We start from the raw sequence: 23722 nt of genomic DNA, 5'->3' as shown, positions 1-23722 counted from the left end.
AATCCTTACGGAATTTCTTTTGTTTCTTTCATATCCATTTCGCGATCGGTGCGCCTACGACCCACCTCCTTCAACTTTTCAAAGCCTCCATCTCTTATCCATCATCTGCCTTTTGGTTGCCGTCTTATTGAGAGGGATCTGCATTCGCATGAATCACATTTTCTAGGGTTTCGTTTTAGAGTATTCTCATTCTCGTTCACTTTCTCTTTTTCTTTCTTCAGAATTGCAAGTGGCGTTCGTTTCGAGTGGGATCTTTGTCTGCTGCTTCTGTTGTGGAATGGTGCATGAGCGTCTGGTTCTACTGTAAGGGCTAGGATTTATGGGGTTCTGAAATGGAGTATCTTCTTACCTAAGTTTCGTTGATTGTTATTTCACGCGGATTGTGAAAAACTCTGGTGTTTTGGTTTTCCAGTCTTGAATGATACGTCATCTAGGATTTTCGTTGAATCTTTAAGAGTACTGCAATTTTCATGGAATTGGGAACTGCTGAGAGTTAATTTTGTTATTAAATGACCTTATGTTAGATCATTTGTTTGGGTGAGGTCTGAAGGGGAAAGTATTTGGTTGGATGCGATGGAGATTGAGGGTTTGTAGTTCATTTGCACAGTGGATATTTTAGGAGGCTGTGGTTTTTCGTTTAAACTGAAGGCCTCCTTGGTTTGATGTGTTGGTTTTTACTGAGAATATTCAAGAGAAAGGGAAACATTCTGCAAAATTGGGGATATTCTTATTTTAAGAAAGCACTCGGCTTCTATTTAGGTGGGTGTAAGTTAATTTTTTATCCTTATTCTCAAGAGTTTTGTAATTTTGAGACTCGTTCTCTGCTGAAATTAAACAGTTTATTGTTATTTTGACTTTTATTTTGGGGTTTGATGTGTTTATTTGCCTTAATGTGTTTCTTACTTTTAGAACATTGGTGAATGATTTACTGAGGAATCAAATGGGGCCACTTTACTTTGTCGTCATCGCATTCCCTTGTACGATTGGATCAATTTGTTTAGCAATGCTGCATATATACAGGCACCTTTTGAATTACACAGAACCCACATATCAGAGATATATTGTCCGTATCGTTTTCATGGTTCCGGTATGTGAAGTATTCTTGACTCTCTCTCTCTCTCTCTCTCTCTCTCTCTCTCTTTCTCCCTAGATTTACTCTTGAGAGAGAGTTTCCTTCATACGCACGTGTTATTGTAATACTTGTCTTGTCTTCATTATGACTGTATATTATGTAAGTTCTCAAAACTTTGCATTTGGCACTGCTATTTGTGATTGGTTGTAGTATCATATAGGTTTTGATGGTATTGGTAGTATCTTCACTCGTCATATTCACAGTGGAAATTACATAGCAAGTGGAAAAATTCCTGATTATTCTCAGGATAATGCCTAAGGAATACTATGGGATTGTTGGTGGTGTAAAATGTGATCACTTCAACTATCGGTTGCCAATGACCTTTCTTTCTTTCTCGGTCCTTTTTTTTTTTTAGTAATATAGTGCACCATACACATATGAATAAGCATCTATATTCATTACAATATCATTTTCTTGTTTACGGATAACATTCAAAATGAATACATTCGGAAGAACTTATGTGTAGTACCTGTAGGCGATAAGATGAGAGAAAGTAGATTTCGGTGGGCTGGCCGTGCAGAATAGACCCAGTACGGCACTTGTTAGGAGGTGCGAGTTAGTTTAAGTGGAAGGCTCAAAAAGGGCAAGGGATAGGCCCAAAACGACATGATTGAGAATGGTGAGAAAAGATATGGGACTTACGACCTCATTGAGGATATGGCCCTTGATAGATATAGCCTACCCCAAATAGTTAGGGAAAAGGCTATGGTTGATTATGATTATGATGATGAGATCATTTTCTTGCCCGCAATTATATTTTGCCTGGGTTAGACTAATATTATTTGATTCACTATGCATTGGCTCATGGTTAGGAGTTTGAGGATTAGCAAGAACGAAGATCAGATAGCAAATGCAAACCAAAATGATAAATGATACATATCTAAGTGGGTATCAACATTTGTTATAGAAGTGGTTCGGAAAAAACTTTGCCATTGAGATCAATGTAATCCACCAAAATCTGATGGTTGAGCATATGCGCTCCTCTTCTTGGATTTGTGGTTCAGTTCTTACTTCATCTTTCTCATGTCTATGATTCACAACCATTGACCTTCCTGTAAAATAAATATAGACTAAATAAGAGTTTTCGGATACATTTTGCAAGTTTGTGTTGCTATTGTTGGGATTCAGAAAAATAAAGTCTGTTTGTCTTCACATTGGTTCCATTGATTTTGTTACGGTTCGCCGCTTGTCGGCATTTTGAGGCCCCTTAAATGGATTTAGTTGTTAGAACCATATATTAAAAGCAATGATAGTGATCCCTTATCGAAATTGACACTGATTCTTCATTGAAAGCAATGATTCCTTTCTCGTGTTTAGATTTTTCCTTGTGGAAAATGTTTCCACCCACACCCACAATGTGCTTCTACTCCCACTCCATCTTGTAATCTATTGTTGATTTCCTTAGGTTGTTAGATATAAAAATTCTGGTTCCTGGAATTTTTTTTTGGGGTGTTATTATCATTGTATAATGTACTTTTCCCATGATCTATTAATTGCTAAGCAACTTGGAGAACTGTGTGATTCAGAATTCATTATGAAACTCTTAATTTTCTCTAGCGATTTATTGAGTCTTCAGGTCCCTAGCTTAATACTACTGAAATAAGCATGGCAAGCATGTTTGCATTGGTGCATATATGTTCTTTAATGTGATTCACTTTTTATCGGAGGTAGGCATTAACTGGATATCGCTGCATGGCACAACTTTTCTGGTCATTTGGATACTTTTTGAAATATCGTCTATCATTTTAATTGTTGTTGTGAGCTATTTTATTCACACATGCACATGCACATGCACATGCACATGCACTACCTTTGATATATATTGTTTGAAATATCGTCAAAGCACATTTTCATGTGTTTGCTTGCATCCATGTGCATTATTTGATTATGTTGCAAAAGTTGATAATCACTCTGTCTGTTTGCTTGAAGAGTTGGTGAGATACTTCGATGTTCTAAATCTCTTTGTTCTCCAACCTTTGATATATATTTTTTGCACGTTATACCTCTTCATTTACTTTTTGTTTCTTCTTGTTATAACAGGTATACGCCATGATGTCTTTTTTGTCTCTTGTGCTGAATGACAAAGCAATTTACTTTAATTCCATCCGTGAAGTGTGAGTACTGTGGAGCTCTGCTTTTTCCATTTAGTTAAGGAGGCTGCGTAAGTGGTAGCCCAATTATTCTGTAGATTTACTGTTTAATATGTTTTTTTTTTTAAACAGAAGAGTATATTCAGTTATGTCATTATCTGATAATGAAATTACTAGACAAATAGCAATTTTGATATTAAAACATATAATACTTTTGGTCAAACAATATTACATTACAATGTAATTCATTTCTATGCTTGATATTCTATTCCCCTTCTTGATCCTAATATTGTCTAAAGTCAAACCTCATTATTGTTTTTTCTTACCGTTTTGCGAACTTCTTGATCTCTAGATGTCTTTGTCAGATTAAAAACTCGAAAATGAAATAGTATGTATCAAATGGTTAAAGGAACATGAGAGATGAATTCCAGTCAAAGTATTACGATCTTTGAACCCTCTTAACATGTTAGATCAGAACTCAAGATTTTAATGTTTTCAGGTTAGATGCATTTCATTTGACAAAGGATCTGCTGCCTCTGCTATAGTGGAGTCCCTCTTGCAAAGTTGGATCTTTGCTAAACATGATGACATCACCATGTTCTAGGAGGGACTATCTAAAACCAGTTGCCTTGGCTGCAGGATATGGGCATTCGTCATAACCATAGTTACCAGGATCTTCTAAGGGGGAGATCATTTCCCCTCTGGAAGCTCGATCTTGCGCTCCGAGATATAGGATCTCGATTTTGAGCGATTCCTTGATATTTGGGAGCTTAATTCGGGAAATCGGGGAACTCGATCCCATCAAATGAGATATAGATCCCTATGCCAAAGATCATGGTTCCATGAGTAACCGGAACCGAGGTTCCACCAACTTGGACTCGAGTATTCTCAAATTGGGAGCGAGTTTCATCGACACATTTTTTTGGTTCATATACAATCGAGTTTGGACCTCCAATTTTTTATGACCTACAAACAATGATCAAAAAGTCGTTTGTCCAACCGTCTAGGCGGCTTTCTGGAGAAAACACCTAGGCGTTCTTAAGGCGGTCACTATTAGGTGCCAGAACTAGACGCCCGCTTAGGCGGCCTACAGGAGTTTGACGGAAAAAGTTTTTAGGTGGGGGCAAAAAATGTCATTTTACCCATTTAAAAGGGGGGGATAAGGGTTTGGGGGCCCATTCTTGCCCCTAAAAACAATTGTAGTGAACTTTAAAGTGAGAAACAACTTGAAAAAAACTAGATTTGAAGATTTTTTGAGAGATTGAATTTTTTTTTAAATCCTCGAATGATCACGATATTAAAGGATATTCAACCCCAATCTTCTTGAGGCTTATAAGGGTTGTAAAAAAGGAGATTTGGGATTCCAAACATTTCGGTTTGGCCCGAAATCGAGTTCACTTCAAGAAGGTTGGTATATTTCAAAAGTTTTCATTAGGTTTTGTATTTTTTCCCTTGATGTCTAATGATGTTATTTTTTGCTATTTATATTTTTTATTTGATACTTTGTGATATATATTTGATATGTTATTGTCTATTTGGGTTATTATTTTATTAGATAGTTTAATAATTGCTTGATTCTTAATTGCTTGTTAAATAATTGTATGTGTAATGTGTTTTCTCGATGTATGATTCATATAGCATAATTATTTTAATAGTTAGTTTAATATTTGCTTAATGCTTACTAAATAATTGCATTTGTGATATTCTTTTTTGATTTTGTATTATATGATTGCAATTTTGATGTGCATGTTTTACCTAGATTTATTGTTTGGCTTAATAAGAAGCCAATATATTAAAGGGTCAATGTCACTTCTTATTTGTAATTTTTAGACAACCATTTCTAATTTTTTCAAGTTTGACCTTGTTTTTTTTTTGTCTAATTTTGAGTAATTATTTCATTTACAGTCTAAAATTGTAAATGTTTAGGTTTGATATGTGCTTCCGTCATCTTAACAATATATTACATACAAAACTTATACTAAATTGGGGGGAGGTGTGGGGGATCGAAATTTTTTTTTTTTAAAAAATCACTGGCTGTTTTTGGGTCTGGGCGCTCGCCTAGGAGGCCGTCTTAGCGCCTAGGAGGCTCAACCCCCCCACCGCCTAGGCGGCCGCCTTCGACTTATTGAACATTGCATACAAACTTTATGAGCTCCATGATTTCCCACATATTTTATAATTCACAATTGTCTAGTTTATAAAAAAGGTAACAAAATACTGGACAAGGAGAGAAGCAAGAAGATGGAAGGAGATACAAAAGTTAGTCGTGTTAGGGTTTGATTGAAGAATGTCAATATGTTTAACTTCCTTGGAGCTAGTTCATTGGGTCTTGTCTACCTCCTGAAAGACTTTTATCACTCGGTGTTGGTCAACCAAATCGAGCCACTCATGAGATTGCCTTATCGCGAAGGAATGACATGTGTGCGTGGAAATGTGAGGTCTCTCTCATGTGCATGTCTTTGAACCCCTAGCAATATTTGATAGAGGAGAGCTATTGGGAATTATATCTGACAATGCCTTTCATTTTTCTTACTTTGCAAAGGAGAACTTAACTATTTTGACATTTCTTTTTTGGAAACTATCTATCAAAAAAAAAAACTATCTGATTTGCCCAATCCAACTGATTTGTGCCAAAAATGTGGACGTGTGCATTGTAGGCAGACCAATGTAGTGATTCTTGCTTAAGTAACTGCTTTTATCACTCCCATTCCCAGTGTTAACATGGGATTGAGGACTTAGATATGAGTATATGACATCACCATATTGGATTTTTATTATCATTGTGTAAGATCATACTCCAATGACAACAGAATGTCAATGATATGAGTTTTGTTTACATTGATACTGGGTTTGTGAATTTGAAAAAGTTAAAAATATTGTTCAATGGAATTCGCTCCCAAGTTACAATATAGTTGATAAGTGAACTTCGGGAACCTCGATCCTTATGATGGAGGAAAGCGATGCCATTTAGTAAAGAGTCTGCTCTTGTGAAGATATAGAACGTGCTCCCTAAAAGTTAGGGATCTTGATCCCTTAACTTGACCATGTACGGACCTCGTTCCCCCAACCACGGATCTTTGAGCCTACCTTGCTCAGCGCTTCTGCTCCCTATCCCGGATCTCTTGTCGCTCCCGTTCCCGATAACTATGGTCACAACCTCAAGATAATGGGGATCACCTTAGTGAAATAGAAGGTTTGCATCGAATTCTAACACTAATTAATGGAAAGTTGTGACTTTACAAACCTTGTACAAATCTTAGCAAACATAGCAAATTGCTCAAAGAGCATGTAGGTGTTTTTTGATAGTTTCCCAAAGGTACCTTTATGTGCTATTTTCATCTATTTAAATGCACAAAGTTTCAAAAATGAATCATTGAGAATAAACTCTAGACCCTGAAATGATCTTTTAATGCTTAGCAAACCCAAAGCCACCAATTGTATGAATCACGAGGCAGCTATAAGCAGATCCAGCCTTCCTTTTAGACACTTCTTTTCTAATATCCAAGGACTCAAGAATCTGCCATCACAAAGTAAAATTGATGTACATATAGTATGATATGGCTTGTTTATGTGAGCAGTGTTCCAAAAAATGTCAGGTAGCGCCTAGGCCGCTGAGGGGTCCTGGCTGCCCAAGTTTCTAGGTGGCTTAGAAGAATAGGAGGTTTCTGATTGAACTTTTTTAGGCCGAAATACTTTGTAATTCTGATTGAACTTTTTTAGGCCGAAATTCTTTGTAAAAACTAAAAAATGCATATTGAGGCATAACACATTAAGAATGCATAACATATTGTCCATTGTCCATACACTTCATACCATTAGTCCATAGTCACAATACTCCATAATCCATACACAGTAAAAAAATGCATATTAAGGTGAGGTCCAAAGTATTTGAGATTTGGACAATTAGTTAATAATGCATAAGCAAAATAGGAAAATATAATCCAACATTCAAAATTTTCAAATTCAATCATCAACTCATCATCATGAAAAGGAAAGAAATGCGTAGTCTTTTCACTAACTTTGATTGCTCGATCTTCAACCTTTCACCTTTGAGATGTTTCCTGATCTCAAATGCTTTGTAACAATCCTCTAAAAGGATGATGTTTGAATTGATTTTTCAAAATTTTGAAAAACCCGTCGATCCTATGTAAATGGCAAAATTTAGTTTTTTTGATGTTTATCTCACTCTAATATGTTTAAAATGGGGCTTAGGTTACATAAGAACCTTAACCCTGCCCCTTTCCTCCCTTAATTTTTGAAAGGGGGAGGGGCATTTTTGCCCCTGGGCCTGCCTCGCCTAGGCAGGGAACTAATCCATGTTTTCTAGAAATGCACTTACTGAGCAGTCCAAATAGCTTGGTCATGTGATGTATTCCTCAGTATGCATATGTCAAAAATGGGTTTAGGTTACATAAGAACCTCAACCCTCCCCCTTTCGTCCCTTAATTTTGAAAGGGGGAGGGGCATTTTTGCCCCTGGGCCTGCCTCGCCTAGGCAGGGAACTAATCCATGTTTTCTAGAAATGTACTTACTGAGCAGTCCAAATAGCTTGGTCATGTGATGTATTCCTCAGTATTCATATGTCAAAAATGGGGTTTAGGTTACATAAGAACCTCAACCCTCCCGCTTTCCTCCCTTAATTTTTGAAAGGGGGAGGGGCATTTTTGCCCCTGGGCCTGCCTTGCCTAGGCAGGGATCTAATCCATGTTTTCCAGAAATGAATTTACTGAGCAGTACAAATAGCTTGGTCATGTGATGTATTCCTCAGTATTCATATGCCTTCATGATGCCCTAGCTGTTGACAATGCTAGCCTTCTGGTCATCTTTGTGTAGCCTTGATTCCTATTTCTAGATATTTAGGGGTCAACTTTAGCCTACTCACATGCACCATGACACACACAAAGGGACTATAAACGGTTGATGGGTTTGGCCTGATATTATTGCTTTATACAATTGTAAGTATGCAATACCATATGCCCCTCAAGGGTCTACAACTGGAGTTTATAATTCATATAGACCTTGGTTCAGTTACATGGCTTGAATTTAAAATTTGTGGACCACCTGCCAACCAGCTTTATCCATGCATGTGGCCTGCCTAATGGACCAGTACACCCACTATCGTGACCAATGGCCATTATTAGTGAAATTAAGACCAACCAGACCGGCTGGTTGGACCAATTGGATAGGGGACCCATCCAGATCTGACCATCGTACCGGCAATTGTCCAAACCACTCTAAATTGATCTGAACAAGTCAAAACTAGTAAGAATTGGCTAGTCTAGAGCAATTGAACTGGTTGAACCGCCTGAACTGACTAATTTAGACAGGTTATGTCCTTTTAAATATTTTATATGGTCATTCCTATTTTCAAACCGGTTTGATTTGTGAACCGACTGGTGTCCTCATTGATTCTGTGACTGGTCAGGTTCCAGTAGCATTGGTTATTACTAGTCCCATGCTCTAGCTAACTCATGTCTAGCCATGTAAACACCATTTTGAAAATTGGCTAATTTCCTTAATTCCTATACCCTGAAATTCCCATATACTTGTACCTTGAACCCTTGTTACCTTCTCAGACCTAAACCCAAATTTTAAACTTATCTAATACCCTGTACTAGTCGTCCTAGACACCCGTGAGCCTATTAAACATAGGAGATTGATCCAAATGTCAATGCAAAATCCAGAAACCTGAAAATCGATACCCTGAAGTCCTAGCCTTGTCAACCCCTCAAAACTCACACAAATTGGGCCAAATTTGATTCTAAATTGTAAATGAGATCATAAGCTTTCCAATGGTTCAAGAAACATCCAATCTTGATATACCATTTGAAAGTTCTAGCCTGAACAAGTTTGTTCGGCATAAATTCTAAAAATGTCCAAACGTCACTCTTAGTGTCATCTACACCAGAATTTCCAGTCTAGCCCAGAATTCCAAATGACGGTGATAGTGTCGTTTTGCCTAGAATGGCTAGATGGCGGTCACACGGTCCGCCAGTTCTATTTTTGGATAATTTTAAATTTTTTATGAGATAATTCATGAGATAATTCTGGAAAACGTATTTGGGATGCCTAAACAACTTAGAGAGGGGCCAGAAATATGATCAAACCATCAATACAAGCTGCAAAACCCTAATTTTCTAAAGATCATAAAACCTAGGCTAGCCCAAATCCTTGAAACCCCTAACCTAAACGCCAGATGTAGGAAATCCTTGCCGTATGGGTAACCCTAGCAAATTCTCTACAATCATAAACCATAATTTTTTATTCAATCTTTAAATCCAAAACCCTAGGATGTAAATGTTCTAGTACTTCTCATTTAAGCAAAATTTTAAAGGTTGAGGATGATGACACTTCAATCGTTAGTCTAATCCAGGCCACCAACTTTGGATGCGGGGCTAGAGGGACTGGATTCTGATGATTATTTATTTTCTTTAAATTTCAATTTATTTTCTTTCTTTTAGTTTTCTTCTCTGTTTTTTAGGGGTTCTGTAGTGGATTTTGAGTGATTTTGAGCAGGATCTGCCGGTGATTCTCAAAGAACCTTGATCTCTCCAGATTGGGTTGCATCATAATTTGATGTGACCCCTCGAATGTCTACCGACCTTAATTTTCTACATGTTCATAGTTTGTTAGCTGCATTTGAATAGGGAGGGGAGAATGGAATGGCAAGTCATGGATGTTAGGGATGGATACTCGCAAGGGATGACCTCTCCGAGGAAATCCCTGAATTACTGCTTGAGTTCTCTGCTATGAGTGCTTGCATTCTGACCTTGTTTGTTTTACTGCCAGGCTTGCTTTATTGGGTGCTTTGTATTGTATTGAACCTCCCAATACATGGTAACTTGTTTAAAGCATAAATTTGGTGAGGTTTCATTTGAGATCTCTCTGGATTTGTGCTCTAAACAAGCTGCCATCCAGTTCAAATTTGGCACCACCAGTCTGGCACTAGTTTGTGCTATTCTGCTCCGCTAGCGGGCAAGCCTCCCTTCGCTCCTTCGAGCTACACTCTCGTGGGACCTGCCACCTTGGCTTTGTGCAGGCTCTCCTATACCTGAGGTCGACGAGAACTGTGAGGCCTAGCCTAAGTAGTTTAAGCCTACCATCCGTTGTTATCTCATTTTTTGAAAGATTAGGTGGTCGTCATTTGAAAGGCCACCCCATGCCCTCACTCTCTTGGCTAAATGCTTCAAAAGAAGAACCATCTCGCAAAGGCCCTACCCAACCTCTTTGCCTGCCATCTGAACTTGGAGTATGGTCAAGCTGTCTGCCTAGCTCGCACTGAATCAATGCATTGTCCAGCTACTAGCCACCTGGCGCATGTGTGACGGTGAGGCCTGAGCTCCCATGCACCATTCACTGTCAGCCTTACTCTCTTGTGGGACCAGCCATCTATGTGGCCAATGCACCACCTTTGTGGTGCATCTTGTATGCTCACTTAAGCATTCCGAAGTGGCTGAGCTGCTTTGCATAGGCCCACTGTTTCAATGTGGCCTTGTAATGCACTATGCTGCCACTTTTGATAACACTGGTGAGAATGTCCCCATGAGTTGCTGCCAAAAAAGGAATCCTCTGACCTGAAGTTATTTTTTTGTGAAATATCTGAACTGGAGCTTGGTTCTACTCCGCATCATCATCATTAAACCCATGTTGAGTTGCTGATGCCCAAAATATTCGGTTTATTGGGTCAAATGTGCCACTTGTGTTTGGACCTCTCACATACTTGATATCCCTAACATAGAAATTGATATATCCAAATTCTCTATTTGTGCTGACAAATCTAGTTCTGAAGCTGTCTTACTTTTATCCTTGAAGTTTTAAATTTGTCAAATGAGTGTTTTTTACCTAGGGTTTAACTATATGTTGGTAGATTGGGATCATTGGATGCATGTGTAAAGGGGGAGCATTGGAGCAAAACCAGCTTTATTTATGGGAGAACCAATAATGACAAGTACAAGGTTGGGATCTTAAAAATCTTTGGAGTCATAAAAGACAAAATATCCTTAATTGTCAACAAATATACTAAAACATGGATACATGCCACAAAAATTTTGTATACAAAATAACTCATAATATTTCATTGGTTCAACTTACACTTACATAGAAGTGGTAGAACTTTTGAAGTTTAGGTGCATTTCTGGATATTCAACTTTGATGTTTGTTCCATGGATCTTGGCACGTGTTGACATGCTAATGAAATGGCATGCATATCTGTCGTGTTACATCCCGCCTCTCCTCGCCCATTGTAAATGATGTATGACAATGTTGTGTCTGAAAGGCCAATTTAGGAATTGGCATTAATGATATCTGCCTCTGATGCTGACACTCGCACCTGTCTTTGTAACATTGATTTCTGATAGCAGTTGCCTGAGAACATGACACATTAGGAGGTTAGAACAACCAAAATTTGATGGGCATGTGAGGATCCGGGCTTTGCCAGGGGTTGGCATTCTGTGACAGAGGAGGTGGACAACCTTGTCATGGCCTACCTCAACTCAGGGTCAGAGGAGGCAAAAGTTAATGAGCAATTGCATGTTGTGACCTGGTGGAGCAGATTCTAGGAGGAGAGGTTGGAATGCCTGCCCAGTGAATGTGGAAGGGAGGCCAGAGAAGGTGTTGCATGCAGGGGAAGACATGGTTTGGGGTGTATGGACAAAGGAGGTGGGCCAGGTGCTCATTGGTGTCTGGTGTCTCAGTTTTTATGTGGGCTGAGGAAGGATAGTGATGTAGATTGGTAATAGAGGGATGGGAGGCGGCTATAGTAAGGTTAGGTCAGATGTTGAGATGAAGGGAGTTGTCAGTTGCCAAATAGCTTGTTATTTGAGTTGCACTTGGGTTTACATTCTGATTGATATATGTTTAGTACTTTTCAAGGTGGTGCGCCTATGTTGGTCAGAGTTAATCTGTATCATATCCCCTTGTATTTTTTTTATTTCTGCTGGGACTTGAGTTAAATTAAATGAGATACACTCGAGGGAACAAGGGATTCACTTTTGGTTAGTGGCTCAACTAAAATGATCGTTTGGAGTGTCAGCCTTTGCTTTTATGAAGGTCCGTCCCCCCCCTCATCCCTTCCTAGAAGCTGGAACGAGATCTACAATGTCTACCGTAGAACTCTCCCTCCCTCTCCTCCCCGTAGATTCTCTCCCACTTCTCACCCCCCCTCTTCTCGCCTTCCTTTTAAGGCCTCTTTCTCTCAGGTGGTTGCCTCCACCCTGCCTCTGGTTTTCTCCTCTCGTTAGGCCTCCTCTTCTCCCTTTCTGCATCTCCATTCCTTCTGAAGAGACCTTGAAATCGAAGCCCAAGCTCCTTGCGTCCTTAGTCGGTCACTTCCAACCTGGTCGCAATAACATCAAAGGGATTGAAAGGGTCGCACAAACTCACTGGAGGGAACCCAACATCACTTGCAGTCGCCTTGCTAAAGGTGCAAACCTTTTCTCCTTACCTTCTTTTAGTTGTGCCCAACTTGCTTTGCAGAACTCCAACACCTTCTCTTTCCACGGAGCCCCTTGCCTTCTTAGGCCCTGGACGCCCATTGAGGGGTCATTTAATAAACAACGGATGTGGATTACGTTCAATCACATCCCTCTCCTTGCTTGGACCCCTAATACTTTCAGGTTCCTGGCCGTTATTTGCGGCTCCCTCATCTCAATCCACTGGATTTCGATCGAAACCGTTTCCTTGGGCCCAATACGAGTCCTAGTGGAAGTTTTGGATCCTAGCCTTATTCCCAGGACTCTGTGGATCGAGGTAGACGATCTTTATTTCCCTGTCGCCACCTCCTGGTCTCAAGCCTCCCCTCCCTCCCCCCATTTCCTCCACCAAGCCACCCTTGCCAAATCCCAAGATGTTCAGTCTGCCTCTTGGACCCTGGTCTCCAAGAAAGCGCAGCTGAGAAGAAGGCGATGTCGGCCGCCAGACCCGTCTTCAACCTTTGTCCGCCACCGTGATCTTCAGCGTCAGCCGTCGTCGAGCTCGCTGCCTTTGTCCTCGGCTCCACTACTCCCTCTCGACCCGCCTTGTGGTGAACTAGCCCCCCCTGACCCGCTTCCTAGAGCACAGGCCCACCTTGGCTCGACCACTGCCTTTTCCCCCCCTCCTCCCCGTCGACCCGGGAAGGAGGCCCGGCGCAACTTGCTCCCTATCTCCCTCCCCCTGGGCCCTCCCCCCAACCCGGGCCCATCCTTCTCGCATCGTCTTTCCCTCTCTCCCCTTCCGTCGTCCCTTGTACACCTGTCGCCTCCCATCCCTTCCCCAGTCCACGTGTCGGCCGTGGCCTCATCCCTAGTTGACACCAGTACGTCGCTGTCACTGCCTGGCCGCCTGTCCCCGACATCCATCGATAACTCTCGTACGTCGCCAACTCTGCCTGGCCCCCACGCCCCTTCCTCTCCCTCGTCGGCCACCTACCACCGTCTTCGTCTCCCTCAATCGGCAACCCAGTTGCCTCCCCGATTGCGCCTTCTGCCTATCTGTCACCAGTGCCGCCCCCAGCCTCCCCCTTTGGTGTAATGATACCTCCTCCTAATCTTCCTCCCCTACTCTCCCCGCCAGGTTTGACCATGAGCCTGAGGACCCCTGCCTTCCTACCCGCCTGCTTCAACCTGCAACGAAGAGTCTCACTCCGCCCCCTTCCCCCTCCTCTCACCATCACTTACCACCTCTGCCTCTTTGACATCCTCGCTCCCTCTCTTACCCCTACGGAACTCTCTGTGCTCCCACACCTACTCTCCATGGACAGGAACTTGCTCCCCCATGGCTTAGTCACCACCCAAACCTAGGACCTTTCCCCCCCTGATCCTGTTTCCTTATCCTCTATGCTGGCCCCCCTACCTATCCTACACACCCCACCTGGTTCGCTTCATCAGGATTAATTCCCTCTATTTTACTTGGCACTTCACTCACCCTTGCCTTGATGCAACCCTCTCCTCGGTTCAGACCTTCCACTATCGCGCTTACCTCCCTTCCTTCCTTCCCCACGCCTGTTTCATCATCCCTCGTACCTGTATGCCTACAGTTGGCCCGTCGACCCCCCTACTCCTTACCAAGAGCCCACCTCTCCTTTGGACCAGCCCCTGGTGGCTCATACTTCCCCCCAACCCCCCTCCTCTCGGGGACCTCTCTCTCCCATCCCTTCTTTCCATGCTGATCCTGTCTCTGAGCCTCCCCCCTCACTGTCGCAACCCCTCTCTCCCATCCCTTCTGTTGAACTTGACCCTGTCTTTGACCTCCCTCCCTCCCGGCTGCCAGCTTCATCTCCGAAACACCTTCCTCTTCCCCCTGATCTTTACCCCCCCTTTGGTCCTAATGTGCCGCCGCCTACAATTGTAGATCTCTCGGTTGGTCCTAGCCTGCCAAGCCCTTTTAGCCCTCTCCCTGGGGAGGGAGACGCAGTAGGTGATAATGATTTGAGCATGGAACAAAAAATGAAGGACATGTACGGAAAGTTGGGTTTCCACCATGACGGACCAAAAGGACCAGCCCACAAGTTTCTTACCGCTGACGCGCCAAGCAGGTTCAAGGTGAGACCCAAAGGACACATGGAACTTCTTAGTCTCGTCTCCTCTCCCTCTTTTCAGGACAATCCTCCCCGGGTCACCCCCCCTGTCGCTCTTATTTTTTGGCCTAGGAGGTCTTCTAGGCTGGCCTCCCCCCCCCCCCCCCCCCCCCCTGCTAATCAGGGGACTGAGTCAAGAGCCCAAGAAGAAAGCTGTCAAAGACCTCGTTCTCAAACACTCTCCCATTGTTCTGGCACTTGTGGAAACCAAACAACCAGGGCCCACTTTGCAAGTCATATGCCAAATTTGGGGGAATAAACCTACCCAGTGGGTAGCTTTACCGGTGAATGGAGCTTCAGGTAGCATTTGGGTGGTTTGGAACCCACTGGAACACACCCTCATTTCCTCTCACTTAGGGGATTTCTCGATAACCGTTCTCCTCTCTAGTATCCCTGCCAGCTCCCTCTGGAAATTCACGACCGTTTATGGGCCTAACGTCTCTTCGCTCAGACCCAGTCTTTGGTCCGAATTGGACCACGTTGCAGCTCTGCCACACCCCCTGTGGTGTTTGGGAGGAGACTTCAACGTCACGCGATGGTCCTACGAGCGAAACTCCTCAACCTCCATCTCCCAGGACATGAGGGATTTCGCTGATTTCATCACCAGGAATGAACTCATCGATATCCCTCTTCAGGGCAGCCAATTCACCTGGTTCAACCACTCTCCCAATCCCACCCTCTCTAAACTTGATCGTTTCCTCTTTTCCACCAGTTGGGAGGATCTTCTCCCAGGATCCATTGCTCTTGCCTTTCCCAAATCAGTGTCTGACCATTGTCCCATCCTTCTGGATACAAACGTTGTGCAAAGAGGGCCTAAACCCTTCCGGTTTGAACTGGCTTGGTTATAAGAGACGTCCCTTGCTTCTTTAATACCTACCTGGTGGGCCTCTTTTTCACCTCAGGTTAGGGGTAGAGTAGGGTACAGACTTCAGACTAAAATTCAGCTCCTTAAAACTTCCCTCAAAACCTGGATCAAAACCCGCCCCGACAATTACACCAAAACCAAATCACTCCTCCTGGACTCTATCCAAAGCCTTGACCACCTCAAAGAAACCAGAGCCCTGGACACCTCGGAACTTAACCTCATAGCTCAAACCAAACTTGACTACCTGGCTAGCCTAAAAAAAGAAGAGATCTTCTGGTATCAGAGATCTCGAATTAAGTGGTTAAAAATCGGAGACTTCAACACTGCCTTCTTCCACCGCATAGCCAATTGTCGCATAAGGGACAACACCATCTCGACACTCAAAGTTGACAACTGCCTTCTGGACCAACCAGCACAAATTGAGCAAGCCATTTTAGAGGTCTTTCAAACCCTATACTCTACCCTACTTGGCTCTAGGCCTAGAATGGCTGACCTAGAATTTTTTGCCTCTCTCAGACGACTTAGCTGCCTCATTAGAGCAACCTTTCTCTGAGGCTGAGATCTTACGAGCTATTAAAGCCCTCGCTATTGATAAAGCCCTTGGCTCTGACGGATTCCCGATTGCACCCTTTAAAACTTTTTGGAGCACTTTCAGAATTGACTTCTTGAATTTCTTTGATGAATTCTACCACAGAGGAATCATCCATAAAGCTCTTAATGCCACTTTTATTGCCCGAATACCCAAAGTACAAGGGGCAGAGGAAATCAAGGACTTTCGCCCTATTAGCCTCCTGAACTCAACTTACAAAATTCTTGCAAAGGTCCTAGCCTCTAGACTCCAGCTTGTACTGCCCACTGTTATCTCTCCCTCCCAATCTGCCTTCATTCAAAATAGACAGATTCTAGATGGGGTCCTCGTAGCCAATGAGTGCCTTTACTCGAGACACTTAGCCAAGAAACCAGGATTAATTTTCAAAATTGACTGGGAGAAAGCCTACGACCACGTCGACTGGTCCATCTTGGATGAAACCATGGGGAGAATGGGTGCAGGATTCGATGGAGGAATTGGATGAGAGGTTGTTACTCTCACCCCCATTTGTCCATCCTCATCAATGGGTCACTGAAAGGATACTTCCCTGCTCACAGGGGACTCCGCCATGGGGACCCCCTCTCCCCATTCCTCCTTGCCATTCTCGCAGAAGTATTCTCTAGATCCCTCTCCTGCCTTTACCTGTCTGGCCTCCTCTTAGGCTTCTCTACCACTTCTCAGGGCCCCACGGTGTCACACTTGCAATACGCAGATGACACCCTCATCTTCCTTGATGCCTCCCGAGAAGAAACCGACACGCTCAAACTCTTCCTTCTGTGCTTTCAGAAAGCTATAGGGTTCAAGGTTAACATGATGAAATCTCAAATGATGGGAGTAGCCTTGTCAAAAGCAGAAGTTGCTGCGCTCATCCTTGACTGGGAATGTAAAGTGGAAGACCTCCCTTCCAATTACCTGGGCCTACCTCTAGGCTTGGGCAACCTAAAAAGAGACTCTGGTCTCAAGTTTTAGACAAGGTAGAGAGACGCCTGGCAACTTGGAAAGGTAGATACCTCTCCCTTGCTGGAAGAGTTACTCTCATCAAAGTGACTTTGGCAAACATCCCAGTTACTTCATGTCCTTGTTTCAGATGCCAATACAGGTGTCTAACCGCATAGAACAACTTATGCGAAATTTTCTCTGGTCGGGACAGGCAGAGAAGATCAAGTTCCACCTCGTTGCCTAGGACATTGTTTGCCTACCTAGAAAGCAAGGGGGTCTAGGCATTTGGACCCTCAGAAAACAATACACTGCCCTTCTAGGCAAATGGTGGTGGCGCTTAGCCACTCAACTAGATGCTCTCTAGTCTCAGGTGCTACGCTGCAAATACCATATACTAGAAAGAACATGGGTGCCATAGAGGATACAGAAACACAGAGCATCAGGGGTGTGGCTGTCTTTAGCCTCTTCATTGCCTCAGTGCAGAAGGCATCTTAGATTCCATGCCCGAGAAGTCAGCATGGTCAAGTTTTGGATGATTTCTGGCTTGGTAGCTCCCCTCTGTGCAAAGCCTTCCCTGCCCTTTTCTCTCTCTCCTCTAAAATTAACTATACCGTCGCCGATGAAATGCCTCTCTCTGGTGGACGGAGAACCTGGACTCCCTCCTTCTGTAGAAATCTCTCAGATGAAGAAAGCATGCTGTTCCAACAACTTTTGGGTGCCCTTTCCTCTCACTTCCTCCCACTTTTCGGGAGTGATTCTATAGTCTGAAGCCTCTCCCCCTCTGGCCTTTCCAATGTTACCTCTTTCTACAAGAGACTTACCCAACGGCCAACCTTTCCCCTTAACCCCTCTTCTTTCTTGTCAAAAGTGTGGTCCACCATTGCCCCACCAAAAATTCAGTTCTTCAATTGGATCTCAGAGAGCCCTCACTATCAACCAACTTCAAAAACGAGGTCTCTCTACACCCAATAGATGTGCTCTCGGTTTTTGTGAGGAGGAATCCAACCCTCACCTTCTCATTCATTGTGAATTTTCCCACAATCTTTGGTCCCTTTTGCTTCAACTTTTTAGTATCCATTGGGTCTTGCCACCCATGGTCAGAGCCTTGATCTCCTACAATTTTGAACCCAGTGGCCCCTGGCTGGAAAAACCTTATGGAAGGACGCGGTGGCTGCAACCATTTGGACTTTTTGGCTTGAAAGGCACAACAGAATTTCAACGGTGCCCACCTTACACCACCAGCTCTCTTCCACAAGGTAGTCTCGCTGACTACCTTTTGGGCTTCTAACCACAAGACTTTCTCTGGCCTTTCTAGGAACACCCTTCTCTCTCAATGGAAAAATGCTCTCATCCACATGCCCTCAAAACCCTCAAGAGCGTGCAACTGGCCGCATCAAGTTAAACTTTGGTGGTTGCTCTCTTGGAAATCCAGGCCCTTCAGGCGCTGGGTGGGGGGGGGGAGTTCAGGGATTGCCAACGGAATGTCCTCTTCACCTTCTCTGTGCACCTTGGGACCTTGGACTCCCAATACGCTGAAGCTTCGGCCCTTCTTTTGGGCTTGAGATTTCGCAACCCTTCCTAGGGCACTCACCTGATTGTGGAAGGAGACTGTTTGAACACCATCTCTTGGGCAAGAGGCTTGTCCCCCTGGCCTTGGCAATTGTCTTCCATTTTTGATGAAATTACCCACGTTTGTAGGGGTACGAGCGTCTTATGGCAGCATACATGGAGGATGTCCAACGATCTCGTGGACCTACTGGCGAAGGAGGGAGCTCGCTTACATTTGGATATCTAGGCCAGGTCCAACTCCTTTTTTGTTCAGGACCACAACCGTTCTAGATAGCTCGCCTTCATACGCGCCAAGACACTGCTCAGTTTTTTACTTCACTTTTTCTCACTGTAAATCTTGTCTTTAGGGCGAATCTTATAAGCCCAACTGCATGTAAACGACTGGTGTATTTTTTACTGATTGCCACCCAGTGAGGGTGCTTTCTGTCCAACACTTTTTGTTATCTTTGACCTTCTTTAGTAATACAATGTTAACAACTAAAAAAAAAAAAGATCTTTTGGAGCTTTGATTTGGTTACATTTTCTTGAATTTGTGTGGTACTCTTCCCCCAAATACACATTTTTGGTGCATCTAACTTGCTTTCTTTTCTCCCAAAATATTTTTTGTAGGTATGAAGCTTGGGTCATATATAATTTTCTTTCTTTGTGCCTTGCATGGGTTGGAGGTCCCGGTGCCGTTGTGTTGAGCTTAAGTGGTCGGGTTTTGAAACCGTCATGGTATCTGATGACTTGCTGCTTTCCTGCTATGCCACTTGATGGGTGTGTTCCGTTTCCTTGAATTTGTTTACTTAGCTGTTTATGGTTGGTTATGAAATTTTTTGATTGCTTATGTCATCTATATTTGTTTATATGGTAAATGCTCAGAATTTCAGAGCAGGTTTAAATTTTATTATGACTTAACTCTTTTCTCTTGATGGGTGTACAGGCGCTTTATACGAAGGTGCAAGCAAGGGGGTTTGCAGTTTGTGATTTTGAAACCCATCCTGGTCGCAGTTACATTCATATTGTATGCTAAAGGAAAATACGAGGATGGAAACTTCAGTGCAAAACAAGCTTATCTCTATGTGACAATCATCTACACCATCTCATATTCAATGGCTTTGTATGCCTTGGTCTTGTTCTATGTAGCATGCAGAGACCTGCTTCGCCCATTCAATCCTGTTCCAAAGTTCATAATGATCAAATCTGTAGTCTTCCTTACATATTGGCAGGTTAGGCATTCTGGCATTGCATTTCTTTAGGGGTAGTATATGTTCCTTGCAATGGTGCTCTCTCTCTCTCTCTCTCACACACACACACACACATGCATGCGCACGTGCTTTTGCGCACACATGCCTACGCTCATGCACAGCATATGAACATAGCTTATATAATTGAACCATTTGGTAATTATAATAACGAGGAAATACACACACACACACTCACTTTCCCATATGAACATAGATCATATGATTAAACCATTTGGTAATCATAATAATGAGGAAAAGTAATAAAAATGTTCTTTATTGGTGTCATACTTCTAGTCTGCTTGGTCTGGCAACCCACATTGCATGTTTTGACCCCCATGTACCAAAGAGAAAGGATAGCTTGAAGCTCAAGCCTCAATGTCTTTTTCTAATTTTATCTCTCTTATGTATATGGCCAGTTTGTTACTTTTTATTTAGTCGTTCAGATTCTTTGACTATTTTCTTCAGAGCTGTGTATCAGCATGCATTCGACTCATTTTGAGAAAATTATTCCAAGATTTTTTATTTTTTTTATGGGTGTGGATTGTATAAGGCTGAGACTCTAAACAATCAAAGTAAGGTGCACCTTCAAATAGTGCCAGAATATGTTGTTTCAGTGTTAGAAATCTTTATGATGGCCTAAAAATTTATTTTCATCTTGAATTATAAAATTTGAAGATTAAAAAATAGTGTAGATTGAGTAGAGCTATGAACACTTGAAATTATTGAAAATTGATGCACTATTTTCAATACTTGAAATCTATTTTTTCTCATATCGATACATCTAGAGGTCAAGATGATCGAATTGAGGGTTTTTTAGTATCGAAAGATACCTCTTCTAATGAAGTTTTGAGGTGCACCTTAATTTATATACATTTTTTGCTTTGTTTATATTGTTTTGATTTTTTATTTTGGTAGGCTTGGGTTCCATACCCAAAACCTGGATAGTGACTTAAGCTTTTTTAGTGAGATAGCTTTTGCTTTTACTGTTTAGGGTGTTCTGGTGTTTCTTGCTGCAAAGTCTAGGATCATAAAGAATGCAGAAGAGGCTGCTGATTTCCAAAACTTCATCATCTGTGTTGAGATGCTTTTTGCTGCAGTTGGTCATTTCTATGCATTCCCATACAAAGAATATGCCGGTGCAAATATTGGTGCATCTGGTGGCCTAACTGGAAGCCTTGCCCATGCACTCAAGTTCAATGACTTCTACCATGATACAGTACACCAGGTCAGTCTTATTTATATCATGCATGATCAAAATATTGGTGACTCAGGCTTGGCCTCGCCCAAGTCATTCGGACTGAGTCCTGATAAATAACCCCAGGACTCAGGCGAGTCTTACCAAGATTTTTTACTTTTTTATTTTTTATTTATTTTTTGGAGGCTTGGCCTAGTCGGATTACTTACTCAGGCTCAGAACCCTGGAGAGTCAGACCTTGAGCCCAAAATTTTAAGACTGATACCATGAACATCAAATCTTCTTCCCATGATCTCAATCAAAGGGACAATATACTAGAACCGAATGACTATGGAAATCCATTGTTCATTTGGGTCATCACTATCCAATGTAATTATGAACAATGATGGAGAGAATGAAATTATGAGATAATGACGGAGCGGGAGACTGTGACCAAGTAGAACTGGCAGTGTCTCCTTATTATCGATTTGTCAATGTCCATTATATTGGATGGTGAGACCCTAACAGACTATGGTTTTCCATAATCTATTGCATTGACATTCAAAAAATTAGATACCATGTTTCTTTCAATAATCAAAAGCCTTCAGTTATGTTCCCAGTCCTTTTGATACTTAAAACCTTCCAATCTTCCAGTTTGCTCCCACATATCATGATTACGTGCTTTACAATAATGAGAGTGAAGATGGAACAAGAAAATACAGATCCCGAACATTTGTTCCTACTGGTCAAGAAATGGATACTGTGAGAAGGCACAAGCACATGTTTGGGAACAAGATTGAAGATATACAGTTATCCAGCGTGTCGTCCTCTGAAGCTAGCAGTCCTTCCAATGTAGACAGTGTACAAAAGGCTAAAGGAGATCCGGAAGCCATGAAAAATTCTCTCCTTCTTGACCCATCCAATCCCCTTTCGCAACCTTATGATCTCTCCTTGATTGATATGGACTTGTCTGGTTACCCAACGAAAGTTCCTCCAGCTGGTCATTGAGGGTCCCGATAACATGAATTGATGGTGTTTTTGTGGTTGGGGAATGAGGACTAACATCTGTCTAACCGCTTTGTGTGTCTCAGTTTGCTGAAATGAGCTTCAAAGCTCTTACCGTTAGGAGCAATTGCGGAGGTTTTGTATTGTGTATATGTGCTCAAGAAACTGGGTATGTCAAAGCCCTGTTGGGTTTGCTTTAGGTCGGTGTGTCTTCTTTCCTGTGTGTTGTTTGTAGATTGGATTAATCAATTGGAAAGGGGTCACGGTTGATGGATATTGATGCTTAGCAGTGTGCAGTATTTCCTTGGAGATTCTTTGGTGCTACTTCATACTTGTCAAAAAAAGAAAGAAAAAAATTACTTGACAAGAAAAGCAATACAAAATTACTTGACAAGAAAAGCAATTACTTGACAAGAACAAGCAATTACTTGACTAGAAAGAAAATTACTTGACAAGAAAAGCATCTACTTGACAAGAAAGAAAAGCTTCTTTTTATGTTCAAGTAAAAGAAAAAGCAGGGCATTGGTGTGAGGTAATATTTTACTCCTTTTCTTTGTTTTGGTAGACAGGCTTTGGATATATTGAAGTGCTTGACTTTCCATTTACAAAGGGTGGCATCCTTGGATGTTGTAGTATATTATGTAGTTAGGAATTGCTTTTCTTTCTATTAAGGCTCTGTTTGAGTTACTGCCATATTGCGGATGAATCTTCATTTTGGCCTATGCTCCACATGATAAAGGCCATATTCAGAATGCCTAAATCTGGGTGGCTTGGCATCATATTAGAGCTCTTTATATTGACGAATCGTTTTTTCGACATTCTCTATTCTCCTCAAATGAACATGGCTAATTGCCATTCCTTGAACTAAGCAAATTGCTTATTATGCTCTAATTAAACTAAGCGCATTTTTGACGACGGAAAAAAATGAAAAAGAAGCTAAGCGCATTGTTATGCTCTACGAGAAACCGGATAAAATAATTACTTATTCTCATAAAACTTACCATGTTTCTCCACCCATATATGTTATTTCTACATCCCTCATTTCAAGCCATCCGATCTTGGACGGTTGAGATGGCTGCAACTTCAATGTTGTGCTTATACACTATTTTATTTTTAATGTTTTTTACAAAATATTTTGACACTAAATTTGGGGCATCTACCCCTATCTTAAACTGGTACCAATAAAAAAATATAAAAAATATTTTTGAGAAATAAAATAACCAAAATACTCGAAACATTTAGGGGCAAGTATTTTGGTTATTATATTTATCAAAAATATTTTTAATATATTTTTTTATGCGTGCCTGATTGAGATGATCGATTGAGATGATGATAAGTGTCAAAGTTTATATTCATATAATTGTAGAAAAAATTTAAAATAAAAGAGCTTGGGATACATAGAGAGATCAAAAGGTTAGTGGCTCACTTGTGACACTATGACGGAAGTCATTCCAACCATTCAATATCAGATCTTGAATCGGACGGAGATCAGATGGCTGGGGCGACGACTGATGCAGAAAAAATATATATGGGTGGGAAGTATAGTTTAAGTTTTCCCCGTAGAAAAAATGGCATG

At 41.9% G+C, this 23722-nt stretch overlaps 1 protein-coding gene across 4 annotated transcripts; it reads left to right on the top strand.

Moving 5' to 3' along the window:
- The first annotated feature begins 291 nt into the window (after positions 1-291).
- Positions 292-22422, top strand: LOC18431364 (uncharacterized). Of its 4 annotated transcripts, none has more exons than XM_006841489.4 (7): positions 292-759; positions 910-1087; positions 3173-3246; positions 19348-19497; positions 19664-19949; positions 20959-21192; positions 21796-22422. In XM_006841489.4, the coding sequence occupies exons 2-7, from the start codon at positions 941-943 to the stop codon at positions 22147-22149; spliced, it is 1245 nt and encodes a 414-aa protein (XP_006841552.2). In that variant the 5' UTR covers positions 292-759; positions 910-940; the 3' UTR covers positions 22150-22422. The 4 variants fall into 4 exon arrangements, with proteins under 4 accessions (XP_006841552.2, XP_088714878.1, XP_020521213.1 ...); XM_088858752.1 differs by having other exon boundaries at positions 3173-3293; XM_020665554.2 differs by having other exon boundaries at positions 292-765.
- Positions 22423-23722: the final 1300 nt, after the last annotated feature.

This window comes from Amborella trichopoda, chromosome 2 (genome assembly GCF_054954075.1).
Source record: "Amborella trichopoda isolate Santa Cruz 75 chromosome 2, AtrichopodaSantaCruz75HAP2 v2.0, whole genome shotgun sequence".
Classification (NCBI taxonomy): domain Eukaryota; kingdom Viridiplantae; phylum Streptophyta; class Magnoliopsida; order Amborellales; family Amborellaceae; genus Amborella; species Amborella trichopoda.
This window is presented reverse-complemented; position numbering and strand designations above follow the sequence as displayed.